Genomic DNA, 19,220 nt, shown 5'->3' with positions numbered 1-19,220 from the left:
GGGAACTTAAGTGACCTAAAACATATTGGTGCCCACAGGCAACAAATGTAAAATGGGAACTTCTCACCGTGGTAGAAATATAGTCAATAAAGAAATAATTGACACATTATTTCCTTTTAATTTAATCTGCAAAACTACAGCCTGGAGTAGGACTACCTCATGGTAAAAACCAGCCCCATCTGGGGTTTTGTCCACCATTCAGGTTGTCTGTTGGGATTATATGTTTTAAAAGTTTTGTTAATAGCAAACAGAAAAGCTTATTATGGACAGAGTGTGCTATTTTTTCTCTCTCGTAAGAAACTCTGTTCATATGATGCTTAGTATGGTCAAAGCTTCCAGAAAAATCTATGAATATTATGACAGTAATATTATTAAAAGCCATTTCTGCCCAATGTTGCATATACACAACAGGGACCAAATGTGTACACCTGAGGGCCAGACAAGAATGGGTCGGTTTATACAAGGGTCTTGACCTCATTTTTGGGTGTCCATGTGCTGCTTTTAGAAATATAAGAGAAACATTTTTGTGAATTGTGAGAAACAAAAAACCACTCTGAGGTACACTAAAATGTCAGACCTTGAGGTGCAGGAGGGGGAATGAAATCTTCCAAAGTTACTGTTACTCATCCTGATTTTTTTGTTTAACTTTGACCCTAACGAACAAACAGAAAAGTTTAACATGGATGTTTTTGAAAAAAAATTTCCTCATAAAAAAAACTCCAGCAATAATAGCCTTTGTACAGGCTAAGAACCTGTAAGAACTATTCACAGGTTAAGATGGCAGCAGTATCCATCACTGTAGGGCAGGGAAATGCACTGGGTGGGGAGACAGGTGAGGCAGAGCCTCCCCACCAGAGTCCTTCAAAAAGCACTGCCACTGTGTGTGGTGTGAGGGTACTCAGGGACGTGTGGTGGGTGGGGAGGCAGGAGAGGCAGAGCCTCCCCACCGAAGCATCGCCATCATATGAGGTGTGAGGTTACTTCAGGGAGGTGGGTGGGGAGGCAGGGGAGGCAGAGCCTCCCCACTGGAGTCATTTGAAAAGCGCTGCCACAGTGTGAGGCACCCACAACCCACGCATGTTTCATACTTCAAAACAACCCTGCTAAACTAATGGCGGGAAAATAAATTATCGCGATAGCACATATCACACCCCGCGAGGCTCGACCTGGTCCACAGACTGCTCAACGAACAGACCAAAGAAAGCACCTTCTGGCTGGACTATAGCTCTGCATGTCAATCATTCGACCTTGACCAATCAGGCAGAGAGGCGGGAACGACCTGATTCCGCCTCCTGCCTTTCCTGGGGAGGCGGTGCTTGGTGGCTGTACGTCACCGGCTCATTTGCATGTCCCTCCCCCTCTGGGACGCTGGTGACGTCAGCCAGGGTTCTGCAGGCAGGTGCCGTTGCCTCGCGCTGCTGCTGCATTTGCTGCGAGATCGAGAAGCGCGTCCTCGAGGTGAGTGCGCGGCCCGTGCATTCCCCCTGTCTCTTTGCACCCCCTTTGGGAGGTCTCTGCATCTCTCCTTCTGCTCTGCATCTGGTGGAGCCTTTGGGTGTCTTTCCTTTGGGTAGTCCGGAGGTGTGCTGGATAACCTTCATTTGACACATGCAGAAGATGGGGAGGGGGCAGCAAGTGGGGGGCTACTCCGGGGTATGGGGGGCTGCCAGTGGAAGGTCTTGTGGCTCTAGCTGCGGACGATGCTTGCTTCTGTTGGGGAAGGGCTTTTGCCACCCAAATCAATGGCAGGGGAGGGGACGCTGGAGCCCTCCTGGTTGTCTTTGCAATGGAGGCTTACGGTGCAGATGGTAAACAGGCGGCTCGGGGAGGGCAGGCGGAGGGGATGGGGCGGGGGTGGGCAGGAAGAGGCCCTGGAGCGGCGCAGGGTGGGCCTTCTGGAGCTCGGCAACATCTTGCAACATCACTTGCAACATCGCTGCGAAAAAGAGCCCTTTCCAGATACTCTCCAAGGTGGATCGGATAATTTGTTGCTCTTGCAGTTGGCTTCCTCCGACCGTTTCCACCAGGACCAGCCTGTGTTGATCACCGGGGATGATGGCTGTGAGCTTCCAGTGCCTTCTCTATCTTCTCTCTTCCCCCTCCCCCTTTCCAATATGTCTGATGCCCAGAGCCTTAGTGGAGAGGGGAGGAGGAGGAGGATCTGAATCTCCCCCTTCCTCTAGAGTTGACCCTTGGGTTGTACTGCAGTGGGCACTACCACCCTCATTTTTGCCAGGTAATAATTGGCAGAGGGTGGTGGTTGGATGATCCCGGCTTCTGCTGCTGCTGGAGAGGACTTGCAATTATTGTAGCTCCCTCCTCCCCAGTATTCATGAGTTTATAAATAGTAAATTTATATGTATGAATAAATGATTGAGTGACCATTTTCAGGGCTGCCTTTTTGCAGATGAGAGCTGCAGTCCTCTGCTTGATTTTTTTCCTGGGAAAGAGCCCTATTTGAATGCAGTGGGTTGCAAGAAGCAATTTTTTTTCAGGAGCAGCAAAGATGGGACTGGTGTGACTGTTTACAAGGGGTGGAGGGGAGGTGGTCATGCCATGCACTGCCTGAGCTGCTGCTACTGCTGCTTCCTCCATTGAAATTCCACTGCCTGCTGCTGATACTTGTCACCAAGGACAGAGTGGTGGTGGAATAGCCACAAAGAGGCCCTTTTTAATATTAAAGATCTTCTCCCTCTCCAGTTATTGAATAGCCAGCTCCTGCCAAGGGCGTAGCATTTGCAAGTGGATCGGATTCTGCATGCTCCTGCCATGCGTGTTGATGGACGACAGCAGGCCAAAGGACCCAGGCTGATGACACAGGAGCCCAGATGCTTGGCGTATGAATGATTGATATGCTAGGGGTGGGCAGGTAGCTGGGCGCCATCTGAATCCCTCTTCCTGGGTCTGCCTTACGTCCTTAGCAGCTGTGAGGTGTGCTGGCTCAGATGGTGTTTTAAAAAGATTGGACAAATGAATGAGGGAGAAAAGATTGATAGTTCTCATGGCTAACTAGATCTTCCACATTCGGGGGTAGACAATTGTTTCTGAGGAAGTCAACCGGAGGGCAGTTGCCTTCATGCAGTGCCTGCTGGAGCATCTGGCTGATTATTGTTAAAAAATTGGAGGATCTAATTTAACAGGATTCTTTGACTGTTCTTGTAAAAATAGGTTTATAAGGAGTAGGTTTATCAGTGACTGTTAGCCACAGAAGCAGAACTTCCATATGCAGGAGAAGTTTCCCTCTGGATACCAGGTGCTGGGGCAAAGAATTGGGAAAGCTATTGCCTTCATGCCCTGCTTGAAGGGCATTTCCCATTTGGCTGGTCACTGTTGACAGTGGAATGCAAGATAATTGTTTATTTTTTATTAAAGATTACACATGCTAATAGAAGCCCATTGACAGATATGCACCATGTTGGCTAGTGGAGCCTCCATGTACAAAGGCAGCCTTCTGCTTATCACCTGTTGCTGCAAACAGACAATGGGGAAGGATCTCCTTGCAGGCTTCTCAGAGGCATGTTGCTGACCACTGTCAGAAACAAACTGTGGGACAAGATGAACCCTGGGTCTAATCTGGAGTTAGCTAAATTGAATCTTTCATGTTCAGAAGCAGTAGATCTCTGAATAACAGGTGCTGGGGATAAACAGGGGAGAGCTGTTGTTTCATCCTGTGTTTGTGAACTTCCTGTTGGGGCATTTGTCTACTGTTGGAAACATGTTACTAGGCTAGAAGAACCAACCTTGGTCCAATCCAGAAGGGCTCTTATGTTCTATTTGAAAAGACTATACTAATTAACGGAAAATAGGTCTATCAATGGCTGTTGGTTGTTATGTCTAGATTGCGCCTCTATATAAATTAGCAGGTGACCTCTGAAGACCCAGTGCTGGGGAACAACTGGAGGAAGACTGTCGCCTTTGTGCTGTGCTTGTGGGCTCCCCAGAAGGATCTGGTTGGCCCCTGTAGGAAGTAGATTTAGATGACATAGCTATTCTGAATGGGAAAACTGAGAAAGGAAACTGCAAGGAAGTGAGAATTCCTGTGTGTAGGAAAGGGATTCCCCCCAACCCAATCTGTGAGGGCCAAATGCTCTATGTGAACATGTGATACCCCAGGACTTTGGAATACTCCCTTGTCACTTAAAGTAACAGGAAGGAGGAAGAAATTGGTGCATCTTTTCAACCGGTTTCCCCCCCCCCCCCCATCACCTGCCAAATCCCCTTTTCTTGTGCTGGGCATTTCCAAGCTCAAGCATAGGGGTGGCTGTCGTCCCTAGGGCCAGCTCTCTAGCAAGAGGTGCTGCAATGCAACAGTGGATCTATGCTTCGAACAGTCTTCCATGTATGCATTCCTTGTTGGATCAGGAGTACTGGGCCAAAAAGAATTGGATCTGCATCTGTGGGCAGATGGTCTCTCTGCATTGCTTCCAACAGAATGCACATCACTGAAACAGGGATGTGCTCTTCATTGGAGACCTGCGGTCTCCATAGACAGCATCTGTCTTGGCATCCATTGCTGATTTCATGCCTGAAAATCCAGCAAGTGAATCACTTGGAGAAATTTGCTTCCACACGTGGATCCTCCTCAGTGTGAAAGCATGGTGGAGGCATGACAAGAACAGTTAGAAGTAAAAAAAAAAGTATTTGGTTCGTGGAAGTAGCAAAGACCGTAAAATGGTAGCATTCATCTACCTGTTTGCTGCTTTTTGAGGCCTTTCTTTTGATCTTGAGATTATATAGACCAGAAGATGAACCACTGTCTAGTTTTTCAAGGACTAACTCTTATGCCAACTGGTCACTGTAAATCTTGTAACAGCTACTGGACTAGGGGGACCTTTGGGTTGAACCAGCAAGGTTCTTCTCATCTTCTTAGATCCAGCAGTCACTGCTCCATGTAGAGAGGTAGCCTGCCTCTGCAGGATAAATAGCAAGAGATGACCATCATCTTTGTGCCTAGCGATTGGGAGCTTCCCTGATACACCTGACTGGCTTGGAGACAGAATGATGGATTAGCTGGGCTCCAGCTGCCCACCAGTGTATGTTAACTTTAGGATCACTTAGTGCATACTCCTTATGCCTTGTTGAGAGGTGCTGAGTAGGCTCTCTAGCTTTGCACATTTTAAAAAACACAGTTGAATCATGGAGGGTTCTAGTAAATGAATAAGTAGACCCTGCAGCACTCAAGTTAGATCAGGCCTGTTCTTAAATTCTGTATTCTTAGTTGGGGGCCTAAAAAGTGTCTTGAAGAATCAGACTAAAAAGATCCACTGGTTTAGCATTTTGTCTCCAAACTGGCCTGATACCTTCAGGAAACTCCCAATTGGAGCATGAAGGTGATGGCCTTCCCTTGTAGTTTACCCTCCCTCTAGTTATCAGAGGTAGACTGCTTCTGCATGTGGAGGCTCCACCTAGCTTTTCTAGCAGATAGGTTCATCGGCTCTTATCAAAGAATATAAGGAGAGCTTTGCTGAACCAGACCAAAGGATTCAGCATCCTTTGCATGAATTTCAACAACCGCTAGGCACTTTGCAGTCCACTGGCCCATTTTCAGCCCGCCTTGCACAAGAGCGCTTAACATGGGTTAAGCTTTTCCTTCTTAACAATTGATCACTTATTGTTGTTATGCTATACTATACTACTAAGAGTATTTGTATACCACTTTTCAGCAAAAGGTTCACAAAGTTTGCAGACCAAATCAAATAATTAAATGGCTCCCTGTCCCAAAAGGGCTCAGAAATATAAAAAAAATTCAATCTAAAAAGATGCAGAAGAACACCAGCAAACAGCTATTAGAAAAGAGGGACAGCTACTCTCCCCTTATTAAATATAAGAGGAGCATCACTTGAAAAAGTGATTCTTGCCCAGTTAGCAGGGGTGGATACACAGAAATGCAGGTTAGTTATGTCTTAACCTCACAAGCTTCTGGTTTGTTGAATTTAAGATGCAGCTGAAGATCGGGGAGATTCTAGTGTTAAAATACAGTAATAGTAAGTGGAGCATGCAAGATGGGAGTCAGACTACCTTTGATGTCAGCAGTGCAGAATTAGAGCATCCTTTGTCTCAAATTAGCATCGGTCCACCTTCCTCTTACGCAGAACTGATGCTTTCTTTGTCACCTACATCCACACAGCCCCCTCCGTTTAAAAAGATGTGATTTGTTGGAAGTAATATATGCTTCAAAGAGCAACCCGAGAGAGAGAGTTGTATGTAAATGCCTTAGATTCATACCAGGTGATATATAAATTGATACGTGATATTAATATTAATTGGGGTTGGGCATCTGAGCAGGCAAATATTATTGAATAGTTTGTCAGGTATGTTTAAAACTTTAACTGTGTTACACAGAAGCAAGTTCCACTGTATTCAGTTGTGCTCACATTCTAGTAAATGTGTTCAGATTGCAGCCTTAGAGCACTAACTTTATTAGAAAAGAAAAATAGCAAGCAGGTTTGATACTTGCAGTAATTCCGAAAGAAGCATTACTTAATTGTTGATTCCACATCACTTAAACAAAATAGAATTATTCTAATTCCAAGAACAAATTAGTTAGCTCTCAGTTTCCCTGTTTCCAGTAATTATAACCAAAAACCTGTAGTTATACTTGGAACTAATTACAAAAATGAATTGGCTATTGTGAGACAATGAAAATTAATTGTACAGGTTTGAAAAACGTTAAGACTAATACAATGTCAATTAAGGTTTATATTAATGTGAATTTCATCTCTTTAGTCCTGAAACAACTGGATTGTCCGACAGTTACAATTAAAATGAATACTTTCTGTCCTCATTTAACAGCAACTGTTTTTTCTAAAAGTCTGTTTATAAAGGCGGTTGTGCTGGGCCAATTCTCCAGGCATCATCAGCATCCTGTCTTCATGGAATGCAGTATTTGGCAATATTTGCCTGGTCGATTGACTGGCCTCCCAACTCTAATTATGATATACTGTACTATCATCTTTGCACATGGAATTATTACGGAGTAAACGTAAGTAAAACAAGACAGATCCCTGACTTGAGGGTCTTACAGTTAAAAGTTCATGGGAGATAACAAAGGGATGAGCACCAGCAAATGGAGTGCCATCAGCCTTGCAAAGTTGTCCAGAAAAGTTGCAAGGCTCATGGAATTCTTACTAGCCCATGACCCATGCTTTCTCTTTTGTTAGTCATTTTTGGAACATCAGTGGCCGCAAAGAGAAAAAAACTTTTCTAGTTTACAAAAGTCTATCCGGCTTGGTTGCCTAGGAGTCCATTCTTGTACATCAGGGGTGTCGAAACATTTTGGCAGGTTGGCCACATAATCTCTCTGACACTGTGTCAGGGGCCAGGGAAAAAATAATTAATTTATATTTAAAATTTGAATAAATTTACATAAATGAATATATTAGAGATGGAACTTACATGAACGAATGAAGGTCTCGCAATAGCTCAAGGCCTATAAAAGAACTTACACAACGAAAGACCAACCTTTCCTTTGCTGCTGCTTCATAGATGTGAAACAGCAAGCAGTGGAGAGAGCCTGCGGCTCATGCAAGAGGTTGATCAGTCACCCTCACACTGAGAGCAGTTGCATTGGACCAGCACGGTTTCCAGCAAGTTTCTGGAGCGCCAGAGGCTCATTGAAGCCTGGGGGTTCCCCATGGGCTGGATTGGGGGTCCCTGAGGGCTGCAAATGATCCCTTGGCCGGGGTTTGGGCACTCCTATTGAACAACATAGGTGAGTGACAGAATGGGTTGTAGGTGATGTTAGGGAACTGTGCCATGAGCAGGGAATCCAACTGAACCCAACAACTGGATCAGAGAGCTTTTTAAATGAAAAATAATACCATTTTTTCTCAAGTTGAATAGTTGTGTTCATGTTATAGAGTTGCACTGTAAGCACAAGAGTTTCATATTACAGTTGGCCTGCATCTTACCTGAGGGTTACATTCCAGAGTCAGCACCTAAGGCTAAAATACACAAAATTATCTTGAAAATTCCTTACAGCCAAAAAAAGACACATGGGCAGCCCAGTCCTAACCTATGCCATCTCAGCCAGGCCACATGGTCTGTGCTGTATCCAACACAGATTAGGAGATGGTTGGAAGTCTCCTCTGGGTAAGGGAATATTTTTTCCCTTACCCCTGTAATCCTGTGAGGCTTATCGGATTCATGGTAGCTATTTAGCTGGCACAAATTTGGGGAGCCCCATGTAAAGCCAAGATGGCTTTACATCTTGGGTGCCACCTTGGGTGCCCTTCGGGGAGAAAAGCGGAATATAAATCAAATGAATAAATAAATAAAATGGCTGGGAAGGGGGTTGGGATACAGCAGGGGAGGATCTGCTGATCCTGGCCCCCTTCCAGGCCTGATCCACCGCCCATGGGTGCCTCCTCGGTGCTCTCCCCACTCCCCTCCACTGCTTGGCACCTTACCTGCATGCACCAGAGGCCTTGGGGTCAGGATGCAAGTGGGACATTGCATGCCTCTTCACTGGCATTGCTGACTCTTGAATTGTTGCAGATGTGTCTTTTGTGCCAGCCAAGGCAAATGTTAGGATTGCACTATGCCGCTTTAAAAACTATGAGAGGTAGATAGGAACTGAGGCCAGCTGGGGGAACAGCAAGATCTTCATTTTCAGATCTCAGGCTCCCTCTTGGACATGTACAGTGGGCCCTCCTTATCCACAGGCCTTCCCACGCCTCAGAAGGCCTTCCAGATGTGACTGGAAGTCACTTCCAGTTCACACATGCAGCCTCTGGTCATGTCTGGTGGTGTTCAGGGGCGTGGGGGGCATGTGTAGTTTCCCAGCGCCCCAGAACACCTGAGGGTCCTGTAACAGATTCCCTGCGCATATGAGGCCCCACTGTATTTAGTAAGTGGAATGGTGGGTGGAATCACATGCACTATTTACGTTGCTGCTTTTTTCTGTTTTTGTTGGCTGAGCACACGTAATTGAATTCGTGCAAGTAAACCTGTAATATGTAGGTTGACTGTTTTGTGCGTGAAATGTGTTGTTACCTTTTAAAGTTAGTATCTGAACTGGAAAATGAAAAAAAAAAATTAGTGAATGTTAAAGAGAATTGAGCAAAAAATTTTAATGGTTCGACTCCCTGACCACAGCTGAATCCATAAGATGGAGCTCTCAGAAAAGAAAGAAGAAAAATGAAAAACCACAGAGGCATCTACAGTTTTGTGTTTTCAGATGATCAGGCTCCTGCTTTGCTCTGGCCTCTAATCTTGTTTCCTTGTGGTTTCCCTTTTGGTTTTAGCCTCGTATTGTCATTAGACACTCATGGCTAGTGGGGGAGGTGTCCAAGTGAGGCCCCTATTTGACTCCGCCCCAGAAAGCACCTTGGGCATGGGGTGGCTGCTTCCTGATTGCGGTGACTGGACTTGGTTGGGTGTTCTTTGGCAGTGCCCCCCCAGGAACAGTAGGCAGGAACAGTTCAAAGGAATATGCCTTTTGCCTGACTAAATCCCGATTAAAGGGCTAATCCCATCTGAGGGGGGGTAGTTTGATTCCACAATTTGCTCAGACTTTTTAAAGCACTGGTTCCCAAGAAGGGGTCCACGAAATCTCAGAGAAAAAAGATTGCCTTTGATCACTTTCAGCACTCTCCCTCTCAGAGTGCAGAGGGCGGAGAACGGACTGCCTGCAGTTGTAGCCAGCAACAAAAGCAGCAACCCACAAATCTTCTCTATAAATATCTAATAAATCTTCTCTCATTATTACAAATTTCATTGTATTTTTATGTGAAGGGGTGGGGGTTGCATGCAAGGCCCATGAAAGGGAGTACAGGGGATAATTTGTACCTGGGTCCAGGGTCAAAAAACGGGCCAAGGAGTCAAAGGAGGGGGCCCAGAAATTTCCTGAGATGTTATAATTTCTTGTCTCACTGAGACTCACTGCCTGCCTGGGGTACAGGGCTCACAGCAGCTGTGGCTGCCATACGTGCTGGGCTGAGGAATGCATACATGACACTCCTTAACACAGTGTCAAATCTGGGAGGAAACTGGCCTGCTACAGTAACTCTTTGGATTGTGGATCTTCTAATCATGGAGGAGAGTACAGGAGCTCAGAAGCAAGTTTTGGTATGCGCAGGACACTTTCCATTCTAGTGTGAGCGTAAGCATGATGATGCTAATTTTCTGCAGTGATTTTCTATATTTAAAAGATTTTAGAGAGACCTAGGAGTGTGTTTGGTTTTCAGTATGACTTTATCTTGCTGCCACGCTGCACAGGCAGTTGGACCTGAGCTCCAAATTGGGAAGCACGATAGACCTGGGCTCCAAAGACTCTCCCTGCTGTTGCCACCCTCCCCTTGCTCTGTTTTGCCCCCTCCCACCCCTGTCCTACCCACCCCTGTTGCTGCCCTCCCCCACTCTGTTTTGCCCCCTCCCCCTTTGGGAAGGGGCCCCAAAGAAACTTTGTATCCGCTGATACAATTTCTCTCTGAGGCCTTGGTTGCATGTAGTCCACGTGGAGTCCAGTTTTTGCCTCAGTGGTCCATTGGTTCCTGTTTTAAAGCAAGCAACAGGCTGTTTAGTTGTCTGAAAGACTGTGCTTGGGTGTTGGTTGTAACCCTGCTGGGGCATGTGTACAGCATTGTCTTAAATGGGCATAAAGGTGGGGCCTCGGTATCTGTGGGGGATCCATTCTTGAACCCACCCAAAGATACTGAAAATTGCAGTTACTCAAACCTGCAATCTTTAACCCCTTAAGCCCTCTGGGGAGGAGGCTTTCTGAAGCCTTCAGAGGCTCGTAGATGTGAAAAGAATGGAAGTGATGTTTTTATGCCTTTTAAGGCATTCTGTGGTCTGGGGAAGCCCTCTGGGGACTTCCCAGGGCCTCAGAAAACCTTAAAAGGCATAAAAATGTCACTTTTTCACCTCTGCTGGCTTCAGAAAGCACAGCTCCAGTCACCTTTGGAGGGTTCAGGTGGGGCCAAGTCTGGCCCAACACAGGTCCAGGGGATAAACAGGCTCTACCTGTAATGGTCATTCTTGTTCTCCTGGGGAATGCTGGGATTGTAGTTTTGCAGCAAAGGGCTGAGACCTCAGGGAAAGGAAATTTCTTCTAAGACTACAAAGCAACGTACATGCTCGATTAAACCAAGGAGAGTTCATCAGACCTGGCAGCCTGTTTTAAGCAGCGGTCAACTAGATGACCCATTAGGATGTCCACATGGCATGAAGACAATTATCTTTCTCTTTGGTTAACCCCCCCCAGAGCTTGGTATTGCGGTAGACTTGCCTATGAACATGGAAGTTCAACATAAGAGAGATGGCAACCTTCAGTCTTGAAAGACTATGGTATCTCGCTCTGAAATGTGGTTCTGGCACAGCGTCTAGTGTGGCTGAAAAGGCCAATCCGGGAGTGACAATCCCTTCCACACCGGGAGCAAGTGCAGTCTGTCCCTGGTCTGTCTCCCTGGCTATGGGCCTTCCTTCTTTGCCTCAGACTGTTGGCAAAGTGTCTCTTCAAACTGGGAAAGGCCATGCTGCACAGCCTGCCTCCAAGCGGGCCGCTCAGAGGCCAGGGTTTCCCACTTGTTGAGGTCCATTCCTAAGGCCTTCAGATCCCTCTTGCAGATGTCCTTGTATCGCAGCTGTGGTCTACCTGTAGGGCGCTTTCCTTGCACGAGTTCTCCATAGAGGAGATCCTTTGGGATCCACCCATCATCCATTCTCACGACATGACCGAGCCAACTCAGAGCTTGTGTCCTGAGTACACTTCTGTACTGCAGCGAGTCATGGACTCTCCGCTCACAACAGGAGAGGAAACTGAACACTTTCCACATGCGCTGCCTCCAACGCATTCTCGGCATCACCTGGCAGGACAAAGTTCCTAACAACACAGTCCTGGAATGTGCTGGAATCCCTAGCATGTATGCACTGCTGAAACAGAGACGCCTGCGTTGGCTCGGTCATGTCGTGAGAATGGATGGAAGTTCAACATAGCTATCATGACTTTTAGCTTTTGATCAACCTCTCATCCATGAATTCAGTGGCCATCACCAAGCGTTATTCAGTGTTCCCGCTAAGGCAACCATTTTCAACCCATGTACTGTGGCACATTGATGTACCGCGAATGGTCCCCAGGTGTGCCACTAGAATTTGGAAGAGGGTCATTTATTAGTAGGGCCATTGGGGGAAGTGAGCCCCCCACTGGCAGCCCAGTGTTCTGTCAATTGTCAAAAAGGGATGGTGTGCCTTGATCATTTTAGTGCCTTGCCAGTGTGCTGCGAGATGGAAAAGGTTGAAAATCACTGTGCTAAGGTGCATGACGGTGTAGCCGCCCACCTCCCTGCCAAGCTTCACACAGCATGGAGCTCAGCAGCCTGGAAGTTCAACGATGATATGATGATGTCATCACCGATTGTCTGGAGGCAGCATCATGACAAATTGTGACATCGTGCAGCTGCCAAAAGGGTCCATGCATCAGCACCAGATTATGCTGTGTGCATCAAGGGTTAAACAGCCTGCTACTTGGAGGGGAGAGCACTGCTGCCCAATTGCCATTATATCTACACCCCTTGGCATTTGGAAACCAGGCAATAGCCTATAGGGCTTCTAAAACACTTGAGAACCACTGCCTTGGAGGTTGTGTGGTAGCAAATTCTATAGATTGATTAATCAATCAACTGCCTGTCGATGTCATTGGGTGACCCTGGATTCTAGTAGTGTGGTGCAAGAAGAAAATCTTCTCTATCTGCTTTCTCTACACATTTCGTGTTATGTATATAAAGTTGGTCATTGACATTTACAGGGGTATCAGAATGGTTGGGCAATTCTAAATGACCAGAACACCTGTAATTGGGTGCATGCAGAGTCCCAGCCTGCCCCATGGACCTTATGAAACCTTTACCAGTTTCTGGAAGCTTTCAAGCCACTGTGTTTGACAGGCCTCCCAAGGAAAGTGCTGCTGTTTTCCTTGCAGCACAGCACATGAGAATGTGTATGCGCCATATCATAAGGGAACATGGCATATGTGTGTGTGTTTCCATACCATAACTTCCAGGCTTGTGACCTGAAGACCCACAAGGTAGCTGCTTTCCTGAAAACTAAGCACATCTATGTTTGTTCAGTGCCTGAATGGGAGACTGCTTGGAAACACCTGTATGCTCCCTTGAGCATGGAGTACAAATGTAGTACATAAAAAAGGAAATAAATACAGCAATACCTTGCACTTTCATCTGGTTAGGGACCAGAGCATAGATGAAAGTCAAACATGGATGAATGTCAAACCATAGCCTTCTTTAGCTTGCATATTTATTTTGGCTGGCAAAAAATGTGCTTGACTAACTATACAACAGGAGAATGTGTGTGAAACTTAAACAAACAAAAATAAAAGTAAATATAAGACTGTTGACGAATGTTGTGGAAAGTTGGATGAAATTGGATGAAAGAACATGGACGAAATTTGAAATGTGGTTGTAACTGAAAACAGCTGAAAATGCAAAGCAATGGAACTCAAGTGGATGAAAGTCAAGGTATTGCTGAATGGTGACCAGGACTCAGCTCTGGCCAGCCTTTGTTGCTAAGCAACAAAGAAAGTTGCTGCAGCAGTGATTATTTTACTTATGTGTTTAAAATGTCTTCATCTTCTACTCACAAGATAGCTTAGAAAGTGGTGATGAGAGGAGAGAACAAACAGTAAGGGCTCAGGAAGAGTCTGTTCCCATGTGGCTTGTGTAGGGAAATCTAAAGCCTCCATGAACAATGCTTTCTGGTGAGGCTGTCCATACTAGCCCATTGTGGGCTAGCTGATGCCTTGTGCTTTTCTACCAGCACTCACAGTTGCCCACCTCCATCTTTTCCCAGATGGCTTCTGCAACAGATGCCCGCTATGGCCAAAAGGAGTCCTCAGACCAGAACTTTGACTACATGTTCAAGATCCTGATCATTGGCAACAGCAGCGTGGGCAAGACTTCTTTCCTCTTCCGGTATGCTGACGACTCCTTCACCCCAGCTTTCGTCAGCACCGTGGGCATTGACTTCAAAGTGAAGACCATCTATCGCAATGACAAGCGCATTAAGCTGCAGATCTGGGTGAGGATTGGGTGGCGTGGCGTGGGGCTGACCTACCTTGTAGGTTTGTTTTTAGAAGGCTTATCAAAATAATGTACTTTGCAAGGATGGCTGAACTGTGTGTAAGGAGCTATAATTCCAATCCTGGCCAAGATTCCTCAAAAGTAAGTCCCATTATATTCAGTAAGGCTTATTGCTGTAGGTGTGTTTTGGACAACTTACTGCTGCATGGATGTTCCTGAGAGAGAACTGTTGGTCTACCCCAGTAGGCCAGCTTCTTATGATTACAGGTTGAGTCTCAGTATCCACAAGGGTTCCGTTTCCAGCAGCCTTATGGATACCAAGAATTGTGTTAAAGGAAATTCATTTAAAAAACAATGTTCTTTTGCTCAGTGATTTTAAAACAGCTTTGCTGCCCTTTGTAATGCACAACAGAGGCATCAGGCAATCATCAATCATTCTGTCTCCAGACACTTGGATAAGCTTCACTCTCTTGGAAAGGCAGACCCCTCCCTTCACTGGGAGAATACAGAGGAGGTGATAATCACTTGCATTCTTTCACATGCTCAAGGGGAAGGGAGGGGTTGCTTGCCTCAGAGTGAAGCTGTTCTAAGCACCTGAAGAGAGGATGATTGATGGATTGTCTGTTACCTGCCTTCTCCCACACTAATGAGGTTATTGTTACTTTTTTCCTATAAATCAAAAGCCCTTCTCATTGTGTTGAGATAAAATGGTTGCATGAAAAATCCGTGGATAATTAGGTTATAACGGTACCCACTATCTAGGACACAGCAGGACAGGAACGATACAGAACCATCACCACTGCCTACTATCGGGGTGCCATGGGCTTCATCCTGATGTATGACATCACCAACGAAGAGTCCTTCAACGCTGTCCAGGATTGGTGAGTTCCATTAGAAGCTCTTGCAGGGAGAGCCTGGCCAGGTTTGCAAAGCACTCTCTTCTTTTGTTGCAGTGGGATGCCTGCATGATTAAACTGGGAGTAAGCATGCCCCAAGCTTTTCTCTACTGATGTGTAAAGGTCTCCTTAACTACCTAAGGATAGTTGGGTTAGGGAATGCACAACTTTGAAAGCTATGCCAATAGTGAACAAGCATGTGCATTTTAGCTTGACCTCATATTTCTTTTCTTGATGCAGGTCGACCCAGATCAAGACCTACTCCTGGGACAATGCTCAGGTCCTGCTGGTGGGTAACAAGTGTGACATGGAAGATGAGAGGGTCGTGTCTTCGGAGAGGGGTCGCCAACTGGCTGAACACCTGGGTGAGTAGGGAATGAGTTTGGGAAGGTGTATGGTGAAGAGTGGCAACAGTGGACTTGGGGAAAAAGGAGGGGGTAGAATTTCTGGCCCAAACATGGTGATCAGCCATACCCTCTTTCATGGGAGCAAAAGCCATTCCTGAGACTCCCCAAAGTGTTTAATTAAAAATGTCTGCCCTGTTTTTTATTAAAACTTTGAGAGTGGAATACAAAGATAAAGATTAAAAATGCATAAGATCGGTTAAAAAATAGAATATAAAAAAATAGGAAAGGGCCACAAAAATAAACTGACCTGTCTTCTCAAAGGCTCTTGGATCTGCTTTTGAAAAGCCAACAGAGAGTGGGTGTGGGAATTTCTCAAGGGAGGAAATCCTAAGGTGCTGCATAGGTTTGACTTCATGCTGAGGACAAATAAAAGGAAGTCCTTCACACAGTGCACAGTTAACTTATGGAACTCACTGCCACGAGATAGGCTTATTAGAAAAATTCATGAATGAAGACAGGACTATGTCAGTGTCATAGTGATAATGAGGTTAGCCATGATAACTAAAAGGAGCTTCTGTGAATAGAGGCAGCCTATCTCTGAGTATCAGCTGGTATGAGGAAACTAGGAAAGTGGTCTATTGTCTTCATGCTCTACTTGTGAAATTTCTTGGAGGTTTTATCTCTCCATTCTTGCTTGACTAGATGGAACTCAGCTTGGTCAGATCCAGAAAGGCTCTTCATATGTCTCCAAGTGGGTCTATTGATTAGTTCCTATTAGTCATAGGGAATACGTGGAGCCTTGTGGGTGCAGCTGCTTGGATTCTTGTCAGGAACAGGATGTTGGGGTAGCTAGTCCCTCTGTGGTCTGATCCAGTAGGGCTGCTCTTAGGGCTTCCAGTACTTGTAGGCTAGGTAGGTCTTCTCTCTCTAGGCCGCTACACTCACACTCTTTCCCCTCCTTTTCTTTCTCTCTCTTCTGTGTGTGTTTTGTGTCATCTTTCTATCTGCCAGGCTTTGAATTTTTTGAGGCCAGCGCCAAGGACAACATCAACGTCAAACAAACCTTTGAGCGCCTGGTGGACATCATTTGTGAAAAGATGTCCGAGTCCCTCGACACAGCTGATCCAGCAGTCACTGGTGCCAAGCAGGGCCCCCAGTTGACCGACCAACAAGCCCCTCCACACCAGGATTGTGCCTGTTGAAGAGACTTCTGTGTGGAACTCCTATCCCCACCCCACATCCCCAAGAATCCAGAGCCCTAGATCCTTAATGGTTTGTGCTCTTTCTCTTCCCCCCCCCTCACCATTTAAGCATCCCATTGCTTATCCTTTGTGTTGGTAAGGGAGGATTGAACCCAAAGTATAACTGACTCTCTTCAGGCCTTGTGGCTTTAGAAAGATTAAACCTCCCCTCCTGTAATGGTGGCTGGAGGGGAAGGTCTTCCTTGCTCTTGTGGGCCCAATAGAAATGCTCTAATAGGTGGGGAGAGGGTCACAGAGGGGAGAAGATCTTTTAACTGTTCCTATTGGATTGATTTTATTTATTTATTTATATAGATAGATATATTTATAATCTCCCCCTGGTTTTGCAAGTCCAAATATCTCCTCTTACTTCCTCCCTTGCTGCTTTCTTCAGGATTACAGTCTCCCCGTATGTGTCCATCCTTTCTCCCATATCGGTAGCAGCAAAAGGACACCTGGTCAGATACCTGACTTTTCAGTTAGCTTTGTTTGCAAATGTTGGGCATCATTTGTGTGGGAAAGAACTTGCAGAAGGGGGCACTTCCTCCTCTTCCTCCATCCCCATTGCATCTGTGGGAGGGAATGACCCATTTTGGTCCAAACTGGAAACTTTCCATCCCAAGGCAAGTTCCATGTCAGAACGACTTCTGTGATGTCTATAAAAGCAAGGTTGAGTCTCAGTACTGACCAGCAGCTTGAGCCCCCTTGTCTAGCCCTGATCTGTGCCTGCCCTGCTGCATGTCTCTGCCTCCTCTTCCTCCTTGTACATAGGTTGTGGGTGTACTTCTTAGAATGAGCCTTGCACAGGGGAGCAAGGAGGCTTTGTCTAACCTGAACCTCGTGGAGCCTGCAGTTGTGAGTCTAAAGCTGACTTCCCACTATTGGCAGATAAGGATGCAAGTCTGTATATAGACTGTAAGCAAGGGCTCATGAATGCCTCTCCATTTAAAAACAAACTCTTCCCTAAACAGAGAATGATACTGTTGGAAAGCTAGGCTAGGATCCTTTTTGCTGCCTTGCTACTTTTCTATATGGAGGGAAATTTGAATTTTTAAAAATCCCACAGATGGAAATCTAGCATCTCAGGGAGATGGCTAGCTGGATCTTTTTCTTGCATGCAAGGAATTTTTGATCACCCATTCTATCACGAGCCAATGTCCTGTAGTCTGAAGTGGTGCAGTTACCTGCATCTCTGCTATTTCATGTCTAAATTAGAGCAAAGCTACCCTGTTTAGCTGGGTGTGCTGAACGCCCAGGCTGGCATATGCACTAACTGGCCCAGTAACTCCAAAGGCAAATATTGAGAGGAGAGCATCCTCTGTTTCCTCTAAAATTTTGCCTGACACAGGACAGCTCCCCCTCTTTCTCCTTCACCTCACTGATTGTATAAAACACTTGCTATGCTTGCTCTTTCTCCTCCTGTCTTCCTCCATGTACAGAAAAAGAAAGCAATCTCTCGAATTCCCTGTAAATAGAAGTTGGACTGTGACGTTTTTGTGCGTGCGTGTGGATTGTCCCATTGCTGTGCTGTGGTTGTATTGGTGGTGTTTTTATTTATTTTAATTTTTAAAAAAAAAAAATCTCACGTGCTGGTTTTTTCCCCTTCCAGTTGCTCACGTTATTGTTTTTAAAATATATGCATATTATTTAAAAGGAAAATAAGACAGAGGGGAGCAGTAGCAAGCAGCTGAGGCACCTCTGTTTTGAAAAATTAGCTGAGAAAATCACAGGTGTCCATTCTTTTGAGTGTAATTTTTCCCATCCTAAATAGATAGCTGCTACTTTTGGAGAGGAAGGGGGTACTGTCTAGCCTGCTGCTTGACCCCACGCTGCCCCTTCAACCCAGTAACTTTTTTCTATTGTAAAATGGTGCAATTCCATGGCTTCTGTTGGTGACGAAACCCACTGTCAAAACTTATTTTTCCTCCATCACTCCTTTTTGGTTTTCAAAGGGAACAATGATGTTTGTTTTACAGATCCTTCAATAACAGATGTCCTTTCTTTGTCTTTTTTTCTCCCCTTTTTGGTGACGTTTACTTCAGTGGAAACAAATGATATGCTGTACTGTATTAAAAAAAACAAATCAAAACCTGTCAGAAGTGTCAAAATAAGCTCAATTTCCTAAAAAAGAAAACAAAAAAAATCACTGTACTAAGGAGATATTGTGAAGAAATAAAAAAAAGTTACTGATCACAACCACACTTTGGTATCAGAGTCTGTGTGAAAAAAGTGCTGGGCAGAATTCTCAAACATAATATTGCTACAAGTGCGGGAGTCACAAGCTTGTAAGACTAGAGATGTCTGTAGAAAATGTGTGATGCTGGTGAAGCCTCCATGTCTGGAAGGAGTCTGTCTCTGAAAACCAGTTGCTGGGGAGCCAACAAGGGAAAAAGCTGATGCTTTCAAGCCCTACTTATGAGCTTCCCATTTGGGACATCTGGTTGATTGCTGTGGAAACAGGATGCAGGACTACATGCCTTGATCTGAGCCAGTGGGGCTCTTCTGCTGGTATGTTCCTAATGGCTTTGATTCAACTCAAAAAGTATTTGACTGTAGACACTAGAGCATGTTGATCGCACAGATAAGTCGAGGTCAGGTTTGAGCCAAAAATCATGGAAATTTCTATGACCCTTGGATAAGGTGGAGGTTAAATTTAGGGGGTGCCTGACTATAGTTTTGTCTGATTTTTCCCAAGGCCAGATCCTG

The 19,220-nt window shown here is 45.5% G+C and overlaps 1 protein-coding gene across 1 annotated transcript; it reads left to right on the top strand.

Annotated features, from left to right (window-relative positions):
- The first annotated feature begins 1,375 nt into the window (after positions 1-1,375).
- Positions 1,376-18,715, top strand: RAB3A (RAB3A, member RAS oncogene family). Its single transcript, XM_066635657.1, has 5 exons — positions 1,376-1,458; positions 13,801-14,028; positions 14,793-14,911; positions 15,167-15,291; positions 16,285-18,715. Exons 2-5 carry the CDS (start codon positions 13,801-13,803, stop codon positions 16,473-16,475), a joined length of 663 nt encoding a protein of 220 aa, XP_066491754.1. The 5' UTR covers positions 1,376-1,458; the 3' UTR covers positions 16,476-18,715.
- Positions 18,716-19,220: the final 505 nt, after the last annotated feature.

Source organism: Tiliqua scincoides, chromosome 8 (genome assembly GCF_035046505.1).
Source record: "Tiliqua scincoides isolate rTilSci1 chromosome 8, rTilSci1.hap2, whole genome shotgun sequence".
NCBI lineage: Eukaryota > Metazoa > Chordata > Lepidosauria > Squamata > Scincidae > Tiliqua > Tiliqua scincoides.
Note: the sequence above shows the minus strand (reverse complement) of the source record. Positions and strands in the feature narration are given on the sequence as shown.

Bases quoted from the DNA above. Each gene is read 5' to 3' on its own strand.
- RAB3A (XM_066635657.1), top strand. From the start codon at position 13,801: ATGGCTTCTGCAACAGATGCCCGCTATGGCCAAAAGGAGTCCTCAGAC. The intron at 14,029-14,792 runs GTGAGGATTGGG...CCCACTATCTAG, and splicing joins GCATTAAGCTGCAGATCTGG to GACACAGCAGGACAGGAACG. The intron at 14,912-15,166 runs GTGAGTTCCATT...TTCTTGATGCAG, and splicing joins TTCAACGCTGTCCAGGATTG to GTCGACCCAGATCAAGACCT.